General features: G+C 42.9%; 1 protein-coding gene and 1 long non-coding RNA gene across 3 annotated transcripts in view; one reads left to right on the top strand and one right to left on the bottom strand.

Annotated features, from left to right (window-relative positions):
* QRICH2 (glutamine rich 2) overlaps window positions 1-12278 on the top strand; it is a 69370-nt gene that overhangs the window by 43581 nt on the left and 13511 nt on the right. Inside the window, exons 13-16 of the mRNA XM_032208512.1 lie at window positions 4564-4685; window positions 8624-8689; window positions 8930-9031; window positions 11169-11372. Coding sequence (XP_032064403.1) covers window positions 4564-4685; window positions 8624-8689; window positions 8930-9031; window positions 11169-11372 — 494 coding nt within the window. The remainder of the gene's footprint in view (window positions 1-4563; window positions 4686-8623; window positions 8690-8929; window positions 9032-11168; window positions 11373-12278) is intronic.
* Window positions 1-12278, bottom strand: part of LOC116502643 — a 67524-nt gene that overhangs the window by 45467 nt on the left and 9779 nt on the right. The gene's annotated exons all lie outside the window — the stretch shown is intronic.

Genomic DNA, 12278 nt, shown 5'->3' with positions numbered 1-12278 from the left:
GGAGGGGTTCTTTCCCCCCCCTAAAGGCGGTGGTGGTGAGACCCCTCCTGAAGAAGCCGTCTTTGGATCCAGCCATCCTAAATAACTATCGTCCAGTCTCCAACCTCCCCTTTGTTGGGAAGGTTGTTGAGAAAGTGGTGGCCTCTCAGCTCCGGCAGTCCTTGGATGAAACCGATTATCTAGACTCCTTTCAGTCTGGATTCAGGCCTGGCTACAGCACTGAAACTGCTTTGGTCGCACTGACCAATGATCTCTGGAGACCAGGGACGGGGGTCATGCCTCCATCCTAGTGCTCCTTGACCTCTCAGTGGCCTTCGATACCATCGACCATGGTATCTTTCTGCGACGGTTGCGAGAGGTGGGAGTGGGAGGCACCGTTCTTCGGTGGTTCTCCTCCTACCTCTCGGACAGGTTGCAGTCGGTGTTGGTTGGAAGGAATAGGTCGACGCCTAGGCCCCTTAAATATGGGGTGCCGCAGGGTTCGATCCTGTCCCCCCTCCTGTTTAACATCTACATGAAGCCGCTGGGTGAGATCATTCGGCAGCACGGGATAATATCACCAGTACGTGGACGATAAACAGTTGTATCTGTCCACCCCGTGCCAACTCAGTGAAGCGGTTGACGTGATGTGTCAGTGCCTGGAGGTTGTTAGGGTCTGGATGGGGGTAAACAAACTTGCACTCAATCCTGACAAGACCGAGTGGCTTGTGTTTTTCTCTCCCAATAATTGGCCATGTATTCCAACTCTCAGGCTGGGGGGTGAAATTATACGCCCCTCAGACAGGGTTCGCAATTTGGAGTCCTCCTGGATCCACAGCTGACTTTAGAACATCATTTGTCGGCTGTGACCAGGGGAGCATTTGCCCAGGTTCGCCTGGTGCACCAATTGCGCCCCTACCTGAACCGGGAGGCTCTCACAACAGTCACTCACGCCCTTGTGACCTCAAGACTGGACTACTGTAATGCGCTCTACATGGGGCAGCCCTTGAAGAGCATTCGGAGACTTCAGCTTGTCCAGAATGCAGCCGCGCGAGCGATTGTGGGTGCACCTCGGTACACCCACGCTACACCTATCCTCCACGAGCTGCACTGGCTGCCTATTAGTCTCCGGACACGCTTCAAGGTGCTAGTCGTTACTTATAAAGCCCTACATAGTATTGGACCTGGGTACTTGAGAGACCACCTCCTGCCAATCACCTCCCAAAGACCTATTAGATCCCACAGACTAGGCCTCCTCCGAATTCCATCCGCCGGCCAGTGTTGACTGTCGACCACCCGGAGGAGGGCCTTCTCTGTGGCTGCTCCGGCCCTCTGGAACGATCTCCCCGTGGAGATTCGGACCCTCACCACCCTTCAGGCTTTCCGCAAAGCCATCAAGACCTGGCTGTTCCGGCAGGCCTGGGGCTGATGAGTTCCCATCCCCACTCGAATTGTTGTGGCTGTTGAGTGTTTTAAATTGTCTTCTGTATTTTGTTCTCTGTCTTTTTGTTTTTTCTGTATTGTTCCCATTCCCTTCTGGTTTGTTAGCCGCCCTGAGTCCCTCCGGGAATAGGGCGGCATACAAGTTTAATAAACCTAAACCTAATACCTAAGATGTTACAGAGAAAAAGCAAATAATCAGCATAGTTATAACACCCAGCTCCAGATTTCCTGATTATCTCCCCTGGCAAATTCATATTGATAAGAGCACTGCAGGCAGAATGGAGTCCTGAGAGACACTTGTTTCAAGGAGCAACTGTTTCCAGGCGACATAATCTACCCAATGGAACTATTGCAGAGGGTTGCAATAATTCCTATTCAGTATCTCTAATGGTGTTTAATGCCAGTCTAGGTGTCTTCTTTTGGAAAGGGCTGTATTCTTTTCTTAAAATAAACGAAACAAGCTTCAACCTGTGAAGCAGTGAAAGCATTACTTGAACATGTGGGGGAAGAATCATACCGATGACAAAACTCCACTTATGCAAATTAAGGACCTACACAAAGTTCAACAGTTAACTTCTTCACAGTTTTGTATCAACAAGCCTCAAGGAAGAAATGTATAATAAATACCTGGTCCATTTTTAAGAAAGTTTTCCTGAAAAGGATCAGAAATCCACCACTGACACAGCAGAAAAGTAAGGAAAGGAATGAGATCCAGATTTGATAAATGTAAAGGTCTGACATAACTGAAGTTAAAGAATCAGCTTCCCATATACTGATATGTGCACAAGAAAATAGCAGATAGTAGCATTAGATAAGGATTCTCCCAGTTCAAGACAGCCAGTTTAACTTGTTAGATAAATCCTTCCTGTAAGTAACCATTTGCTGATCCCAGGCCCAGAAGTTTAAGCTGACATATTTTATTTTTGTTCTAAGGCTCGCCCTCAATAGAAGCCAGTTAACTGTTTCTGGGCTAATATTACATGTACTGGTCATGCAAATGGATACACACATATCTGTTATGCTATTGTGTTGGGAGTTACGCAATATTAGTTAAGGCAGGAAATAAGAGAAAAGTAAAAATAGACTACTTAAAGGCATTTTATACTAACATTCATTATATCTTTCTGTACTTTTCTATATTTGAGAAACATCTTTGCTTTTAGCTATTCATTCTTCATCTTTTTTCCCTTTTAAATCATGGATAAGTCTTTGAAGCATATAAAATATACATGGCAATGGATGCCTGCTGATTTTTATGATAGGGGAAAAAATGTATGTTACATTGTTTTATCTTCATGCTGATATAGCACCAGCAAAGGGAATGTTCTTTAAAGAATCAAACCTATAGAGAGAACAGCACCAGATTTGTATCGCCACACAATACAAAGAACAGGGTGCCAGCAGAACAGCAGATGTCCTCCTTTCTGTTTGCTGAATGTGTTTGAAGTCTTCCTGCTTTTGATTTTAACCCACTCCATAAGTGCTTCACTTTCCCCAAATGCCAGATTCTACAGCCCAGGAGCCATTGCCGGTTTGTCCTCTATTAGGGAATAGTGATTGCCAAGACCTAATGCCTGCATTAGCTCCCATACTTCTTATATTTTCCTGTGGGCTTTTTGACATCACTGCTCTTTCTACTACCTAGTTCCTTAAGAGAGATTTGAAGATGATCTACAACTGTCTTCTGTTCCACAAGCTTGGCAATGTTGAAATAAAAATCAGTGTGTCTGCATTAAGATGCTGGTCTATGTGCAAATAAAGGAATGAAATACTTTGCTTCATTCCCTTTTCATGTCCTTCCTAACATGTGCAAAATATATCCTAGTGGTTTCAGTGAGAGGTTCATGGTAATCAATTCCATTGGTTAATTATGTTATGTGCAAAGAGTTACCTTCTGTCTACAGGTAGTCCTAGATTACAACGGTAATTGGAGCTGGGACGGTTGCTAAGCAGTACAGTTGTAAAGCATGGTGTCATGTGACCATGCCACTTAACCCCAGCAATAAACAGCAAATCTGGTTGCTGTTGTTAAACAAGGATCACATGGCTCATTAAGTGAGAATCTCATGTGTGATCACAACTTCTGACTTCCTGCCAGATACTCAATTGGACTTTTCTTGTGGGAAGCTGGCAGGAAATGCAATCATGTGGCCTCAGCTTGCTTCAAGGCCTGGAACTCTAAGGAGGCGTTGTAATGTCTCTTGTTCAGTGTCATTGTAACTTTGAATGGTCGCTTAAAAAGTTGATTGTAACCCAAGGTTACAATCTATACCTCTATTTTCCATCAACTTCTAGTCAGTTTGATTGAATGATTTCTGGTCCCAATGTTTTGCATGCATACACAGATGCAGATAGTCCTTGACTTATTACCACAAATGAGCCTAAAATTTCTACTGAGGCTCACTGAGGCAGTTATTAAGTGAGTTTTTGCCCCATTTTGTGACCTTTCTTACCACAGTTGTTGTGAATCACTGCAGTTGTTAAGTTAGTAATACAGTTATTAAATGAATCTGGCTTCCCCATTGACTTTGCTTGTCAAAAGGTCACAAAAAGTGATGACAGGACCCCAGGACATTGCAACCATCATAAATATGAGTCAGTTGCCAAGTGTCTGAATTTCACTTTCAGAATAAATTATCAAAGAGCAGAAAAGAGTAAGATGAGGAGAAAAATCTTCCCTTTTCCACTTTCTGTAGGCCATGCTTGATTCTCTATGTTTCAACCATGTTTCCTTTCAGCTGCCCTTTTTTCAAAGCTGAGGAATTTCAAATATTTCAAGTATGAAGATTGAGTCCCATTATTTTATTCTTTTTCCAACTCAATTGCATATTTCTTCAAACTTTTTACTCCGTGCTTGAATTTTGTCCCTGCATTGGAAGTAAAACTCTTCCTTCGCATATCAAACAAATATCCAGTACTGTTAATTCCTCGAAAGCAAAAATATTGTTGCTATGTGTCGAGTTGATAGGTACCTATAGGTACATTTTTCAGGAAAGAGCAATGGCCCACATTGCTATTTGGATTCTCCTGAAGTGAAGTTAATAAGTCCCTGTGAGTCTGCATTGCACATGGTGTGACAGTTAATCCAGCCTTGGCCTCACTGCCTTGAGCCCCAGAATCCCTGGATTTTTTTCTGAACAGCTGGACCGCTTGGAACTGGATCCCTTCAGGCAGCAGTTGGAAGATCGTTGGAAAGATATTCGGAAACAGTTGAAGCAAAGAGTTCCACAAGATGAAGGCGATGAGGCTGCAGGGATCAGAAGGTAAGAGAGGCTAGAGAAAGACAGCTGTAGCATTAAGAAAGCCTAGTACAAGAGTGGGCAGATGTGCAGTGGCAACAGCTGTCAGCCGTTTACTTCCTATCCTACACTTGTGGTATGGTTAAAAATAAGAAAAGAAAATGCATACATGGGTCTTTGCATGCAGCCTGTAATCCCTGATACCGCATACATTGAGCCAAAATCTACTTTGTTTGAGGAGAATGTCAATCTGCTGAGTCATCATTTACATTTCCCTTCAGCATCTCCAGTACCTGGCATATTTTGAGAAAATTAAAGGAAGCTCCCCATTTCCACCCCAGTCTAACAACAAAAATATAGCTATTGCAGAAAATATAAATGCTTCCAAGCCACTGCCATGAACATAACAGTATTTATGCCTACCCCCCCCCCAAAAAAATCACCAGTTTAGGGGGTTAGTGTTTGGAATTGATGCTGATAGGAAACCTCAGGATTATAGGTAAGTTTTGGAAACCATCCCAGAATAAATAGAGACAACCATCTTCCATTCGGTGGTCAAGAAAAATTGCAGGGATATGTTCACATAATCAGGAATTGAGCTTTATTTAAAAGAGAATACACTTTTCTTTGCTAACAAATATGACAGCTGGACACATGTTACCCTCAAACCTGGAGCTGCAGAGCACTTATCTGAACTCTTACTTGCTTTCCCAGACTTTCACCCTAGTCAATACAGGTAATCCTTGACTTACGACCATTCTTTTAAAAACCACTCAAAGTTAAAAAAACGCTGAAAACAGCAACTTATGATTGGTCCTTGCACTTAGTGACCATTACAGTGTGCTTTTGGCCACGTGATCAAAATTCACATTTTTGGCAACCATTATATATTTATAAATTTATGATGATTGCAGCATCCCGGGCACCCGTGATGACCGTTTGCGGGTTTCAGTCAAGCAAAGTCAATGAGGGAAGCCAGATTTACTTAATGACCATGGCAAAAAGATTGAAAACTTGAGCGTGACTCATTTAACAATTGCTTAGCAACCAAAGTTCGGATTCCAATTGTGCTCATAAATTGAGGATTACCTGCAGTCCTTTCATTTAGAATGGCAAGCTGCAATCACTCTGTTGTACCACCAGAGGGCACTTGTGCTTTGTGTGACCTATTGGCCCAGCTTATTGACAAGGGAAAGAGGAGGAGGAAGCTGCTATGAATGTGATTACTTTAGCAGTGCAAATCAGCATTTCCTGCTACATATTCTTAGGTGATAATACACCTATGCTAAGTGTCCATTATATAAGATGCAGCAGAATCTCTCTGTCTAGCTATCTTGGCATCCCAGGAGTTGTCCTGCCTGTCCTGGTGTCTAGCTTTGAAACTCCTTTAATTAAATCAGAGAGTGATTATATGTGAAGGCATGAAGAAATAAGATGCAAACACGAGGGGGGGGGAGGAAGCATTGGCCGCCAAGAAGCATGTTTCCCTTGAACTTTGGGGAGAGTTTCTCTTGAGGACACTTTTCAGAGAAAAGGAGGGCTTGGAAAGTCTTCTGCTCAGATTTGTCTCACGCAGCATTGGGGACAGTGTCAGTTCCTGAGTCAGGGTCCCACATCCCAGCCCTGAGCATATTGTGAGGGTTTAGGTGAAGGTGTGTCATGTTTGGGAAAGGAAGGTCACCATAGCGATCTTATTTCCTCAGAAGGAACCTGCAAGGCAATGATGCAGTGGATAAGTCGGCCTTCAATGAAAAGGAGGGGGAGAAGGAAACTAAACACAAATGAAGGCAAATATATATACATGTCCCAGGATAATGTTGCAGGATCCAATCTGGGTTGGTCACCAGGACCAGAAGTTTTGTCTTCCCAGCTTTTGGACTCATGCTGGAGCTCATCTTCAGGGAACTTCTCTGTGTCACAGAAAAGTTCTCTGAGGATGGGCTTCAGCACGAGTCCCAAAGCCTAGAAGACAAAACCTCTGGTCCCAGTGACCAACCCAGATTGGATCCTCGAAAGAAAACAGATATGGACTAAATGCAGCTGGTACAGTATGGAAGGAAAGACCCCTCTTTGTTTTGTCAAAGCAAACTTTGAAAGTCTACAAGAACAGTTGCTTTCACACGAAGTTGTGAGAAGTCTATTATTAGACTTTGCCCCCCCCCCCTAAGGAATGATGGGAGCTGAAATCCAATCTGAGGGGGTGGACACCAGGAGGGTGAAGGGTGATGTAGTCTGACTATTTTGGAAATCTCTTTGCTCCCAAACAGCGAGAATGAGCTCAGAGCTGGGTTTAGGATAGACAATCTGTGGCCTCCCCGAGGTTGCTAACCTCCAATTCCCGTATTCTTCCCAAGTGGCCATGCTGGGAGAGCGCCTGGGAGTTGGCCAGTAACATCTGAGCAGCTACTGTTTCCCCAGATCTAGAAGAGATGATCACTTTAACACGTGGTGCTACTATCAGTTTTAATAGCTGGTAATGCTGTGGATGGTTGGTACTAGGGTTTTTGAAGTGGATCAAACATTATGTAGAAAGGGAGGTGGAAGAAAGCTAGTGATCTTGTTCACTACTTTGGGGGCAGGAAGGAGAACACCCCACACAGCTCTCCCATAAAGGATCTGTCTGGAGTTGTCCAAATTGAAGAGAAGAAAACCTTCCTTGTTTTGGAGAGGGAAATTCTCTCTCTCTCTCTCTCTCTCTCCCTTCCTCCCTTTTTCATTTTCTGAGCCCAAACAAACTATCATCATACTTCAGATCATCTTTCCATTCATGAAACCCTTTTGCAATCTCTCCTTAGTCAAATGTAATTGGATGATGCTATTTTATCTGCAGCTCACTGGCTGTGGAGATAAGATAGTCCTCAACTTATTGCTTAGCAAACATTTGAAGTTACAACAGACACTCCAATCCTACCCCACCCCCCAAAAAGGAACTTATGACCTCATTTTGAAGTTCTGACATCTCTCTCCCTTGTGGTCACAGGATCACATTTTTGGCACTTGGCAACCTGCTCATACATACAGCCATTTGTAGCACCCCACAGTCACCTGATCATGATTTATGATGGGTTTTTTTACTTACAGTTGCCAGCAAAAACCGAGCTTTAAGGAACAATGGATTAACTTCACTTTACAACTGCTGCATTTGCTTAACAACTGCCAAAAAGGTGGTAAAAATGGGTCCTGTCACATGGTGACCCACTTTAAAACCATCTTGACTTACGAACATAATGGCCAGGCTCAATTAGGGTCATAAGTGGAGGACTACATCTACAGTGGCCAGATTTTTACATCCTTTCAGTGACATCTTTTATTCTCTCCTTCATAGTAACTGCATTTACCCATGGTACACAGCCTGAGCCTTTTGTACCAGATGTCCTCCCTCTAAAGTGTTCCTGTGGTCCCCTGACCCCATTCAAAATTACTATTGCAATTTTTAAGATGGTAAGGGGGGGATTATTAAATGCACGGAGAGTAATCTTATTAACTACATTTAACTAATTGAATAAAATATAATTTTAAGTCAAATGTAGCTCTAGTCCCAGCCCCACCTGTTTCTTTGTCTTGCCCTCTCCTCTTCGAATATGCTGTCATTCCTGATACTGCAGCAAATTCAGAATTCAACACTCCCCAAGGGCATTTTTAACATATAGTTGGTGAGAATTTCCACGATGCTTTCATGAATTTTCATCAACTGAATCCTTGCTGAATGAATGTTTGTTTTATTTTACTTGGCTTCTTTAAACTGGAATTGTTTGTTGTGGAAATAAAGACTCAATTTGATGGGTATGTTAAAAATGCCTCTGCGTGATATAAACATGCTAGGCTGCGTTTATCCCCCGCTCTGTGGCCTTTTGGTTTTAAAAAAGAAGCATGCTCCTGTTGTTGCCAAACATATCTTTTACCCTCTATTCCAACCATTCCATTCCCATCTGATTTGATGTTTCTTTTTTGTTCTCAAACAGGAGACTCCTGGCTCACTTCCACTGCATTTCTTGTGACCGACCCTTAGAGATGGTGGTGCCCGGCCCGTAAGTCTTTGTTTGATGCTTTCAAATCAGATCAGTAATTGATCTGTTTAGATCCAAGTATAGGAGCACCTCTACTAGGCAGTAGATTCAGCTATTCAGCAAGTTGCTGCCTATGTCCATCTATTTCCTGAGGAGCTAATAAAATGCTGGTAAGGTGTTAGGCCAGGAGCAGATGCCCTCTCCTCTTTCACTTGTTCTGTATCTTCCTTTATTTATCTGGTCTGCGTATTATCTTGACAGGCGAATTACGACTCTCCCAGCTGTTCCAGGTTTACCTGCTCATCAATCCCTCCGGCCGTATATGGTTTATGAAATGGAACAAATCAGGCAACTGAACCGCAAGTAAAATGCAGATAGGAGCTTGCAGTTCTCTTGCAGTTCTCTTGCAGTTTCTTTATCTCTGTATTCAGGAACTGAGTGTGCTAGAGATTTGGAGCAGAAATCCATAGGGAGGAGTGAATATATCAAGTACAAAGTATCCATTCAGCTTGAATGATGTTCTTGGGATGGAATCTTCATTATGTACAGGTAGTCCTCCACTTACAATCATAGTTGAGACCAGAATTTCTGGTGCTAAGTGATCCGATCATTAAGTGAGTCATCAGGTGCCTATACCCAATTTTAGGAATAATTGCTTAAAGGTGAAAGTTTTCTCTATCCAGTCGTATCCAACTCTAGGAGATGGTGCTCATCTCTGTTTCTTAGCCTAGGAGGAGCCAGCATTGTCCAAAGACATTTCCGTGGTCATGTGGCCAGCATGGCTACATGCCAAAAGTATATGGAACACTGTTATCTTTCCACCGAAGTGGTACTCATTTATCTGCTTGCATTTGCATGCTTTTAAACAGTTAAGGTTGGCAGGAGCTGGGGCAAGGAATGGGAGTTCATTTCACTGCACAACACTCGGGTTTCAAACCTGGGGTGTCAGCTCTCCAACTGACAAACTTTGCATCTTTAACCATTGAGCCATTGTGCCTCCTAGATTGCTTAAACAGTCATTAAGCAAATCTGGCTTCCTCCATTGAGTTTGCATGTTGGAAACTGGCTAGGAAAGTTGCAAAATGTGTTCATGTGTTCCAAGGGTACTATAATGATCATAAATACAAGCTAGTTGCAAAGCACTCCCAATTGCAATACCAGGGTGCTGTAATGGCTGTAAGTGTGAAGACTGGTCTTCACACTTTCCAGCACCATTGTAAGTTCAAGCAATTGTGAAACAGATAATTGTAAGTAGTGGTGGGATGCAACTGGTTTAACAACCAGTTTGGTGAGTGTGCACGCAAACAGCGTTCAAAAACCTACTATTTTAAGCTTAAAAACCTAAGTTCCATGTCAGCACTGGTGAATAAAACTGCTGACACGCGACAATTGCTGAGCTAAAAAACAGGGAAATACAGGACAGGAAAGGGAAAGGGTGTGTGGGTGTGTGGAGAAAACTGCTCAATGCTACTAGCGGTTCACTAGAATTGGTGTGAACTGGTAGAATACCACCACTGGTTGTAAGTCAAGGACTACCTATAGTGAAATTTAAAATGTTTTCTGTAACTGCTGTAAAATTTTCAATGGCAGTGGAGAAAATAGGAAGTGAACATCTAGTTGCAAAATGTCTCTTCATTTCTTAGATTTCTTATATCTGTAGAATTGCTTCCAAAACCATATGGCTGGATCAAATAGCATACACCTTAATTGAATGAATCTATAGAAGAATATTCACTTTAAAGTCTCTTCATAGTTGTGTGAATCTAATTCACTCTTGCTGATTATGGAGTTCTATATTAATAAAGGGCTGGGAACTCCTAGCTGGAAATGGCCTCTAGGACTCTTCCAATAGCCTCCCTTCATCTCCCTTCTTCATGCTATCTATCTATCTATCTATCTATCTATCTATCTATCTATCTATCTATCTATCTATCTATCTATCTATCTATCCATCCATCCATCCATCCATCCATCCATCCATCCATCCATCCATCCATCCATCCACCCACCCACCCACCCACCCACCCACCCACCTACCCATCTATCTAATCTTCTTTTAATTTTGTTTTGAACAGTAACTGGAATTTTTAAAAAGCCCAGTGGCCTATCTGAGTGCCTTAGCCTGCTTGATTCCCCTTCCCTGAGAATTGGGGAATAAATCTTCCCATTGGTGCTAATTTATTTGTTGTGACTTGTATGCACATGGGAGATCGAGCAAGGGGCCACATGGTATATGTGAGAATAGAAAGCGGGTATATGAATGGGGAGGTATGTGGTCCCCAGAAAGTTATCTATGGCAAATGTATTTTGCACCACTGTGTAATTCTTTCAGTGCTGCCTGTTATATGAATGCTAGCAAAAGATGTTGGGTGCATGTGCCTTGCTTGACAACATATTCCACCCACCCATCCTCCCACTTTGGCTGTTGCTGTCTCCTTGCTCTGGCACTGGGCTGCATCCATTTCTCCTCTTCCTACCTCTTCCCTATTCTGTATTGTAGCAATTTGAAATTAGGACCGGGTGTTCGTTTTGATGCCCTGGAGAAGAGTGCTAGTCTGAACAAGTTACGGCGCATCCATTCCAAGATGCTCATGGACATACAGAAGGTGCAGAGTCATTATGGCGGAGCTGCCAGGGTCAACGCTCAGATGATCAGGGAAGCCCTTCAGTCCCAGTATCTTGGCTCAAACCCTTTTGGCAAACGGTAGGGATTACGGGATAAAGCAAACTGTTCATCTTGCCAGACAGAAATATAGAAAACAAAGCAGGGCTCTGATCAATCTGTCATCCTGGTGCTTCACTCAGGAAAACAGAAGATCAGAGGAGCTTTGCCCTGCCTTTCCTTAGCACTGTTATGGTGAACAATAGACTCATTTCTGCCTACTTATAGCCAGTCATGCCTCACTCCCATTCCAAACTTACCAGGAAAGCAGAGAGGGCAGGAAATTATAAAAACAGCACATTGGAAAGGGAATAACAATTTTAAAAAAGTACATGATGATGTTTCTCTCAACGAGCTCTGAATATCCCACCTGAATGTCGATAAATCTGGACAAATCAACTTAGGCCAAGAACCGGACACAGTAAAATACCACCTTCAATTTAGAGTTAACCAATGCATTTAATCAGATTCACGTGAGGTATTTTGGAATATATGAATGTTTGTGACTCATTAAAGCAGCTATGTACTTTTCCGGGAGTTATCCAATCCTGGGGGGAAAAAACATAGATAGATGCTTTAATGAATTGCAGGCAAGTGCTCTACAGCATTCATGCATTCCAGAACATTTCTTCTGAATCATTTTGGAAGTATTGTGCAGCAATCATCTGCCTTAATATATTAACTGCAATGCTGGCTAAAGAGTATATGATAACCCAGGTCACAAAAGCTAATGGTGCCACTTTCTGCAATGCAAATATTTGCATTTTTAGAATGATTTAGAACAGTAGTCCCCAACTTTTCCACTCTGTGGACCAGCAGTAATGGAGGGATGGTTTCACTCAAGCCGCTTGCACAAATAGAGCTTTTCACATTTGTCTGCCATTTGCACGGCCCGCTTCCCAATGGGCCATGGCCTGGTACTGGGCCACAGACTGGGGGTTGGGGACC

The sequence above is a fragment of the Thamnophis elegans genome, chromosome 2, assembly GCF_009769535.1.
Source record: "Thamnophis elegans isolate rThaEle1 chromosome 2, rThaEle1.pri, whole genome shotgun sequence".
Classification (NCBI taxonomy): Eukaryota; Metazoa; Chordata; class Lepidosauria; order Squamata; family Colubridae; genus Thamnophis; species Thamnophis elegans.
The sequence above is the reverse complement of the archived record's forward strand: the minus strand, read 5'-3'. Positions and strand labels throughout refer to the sequence as shown.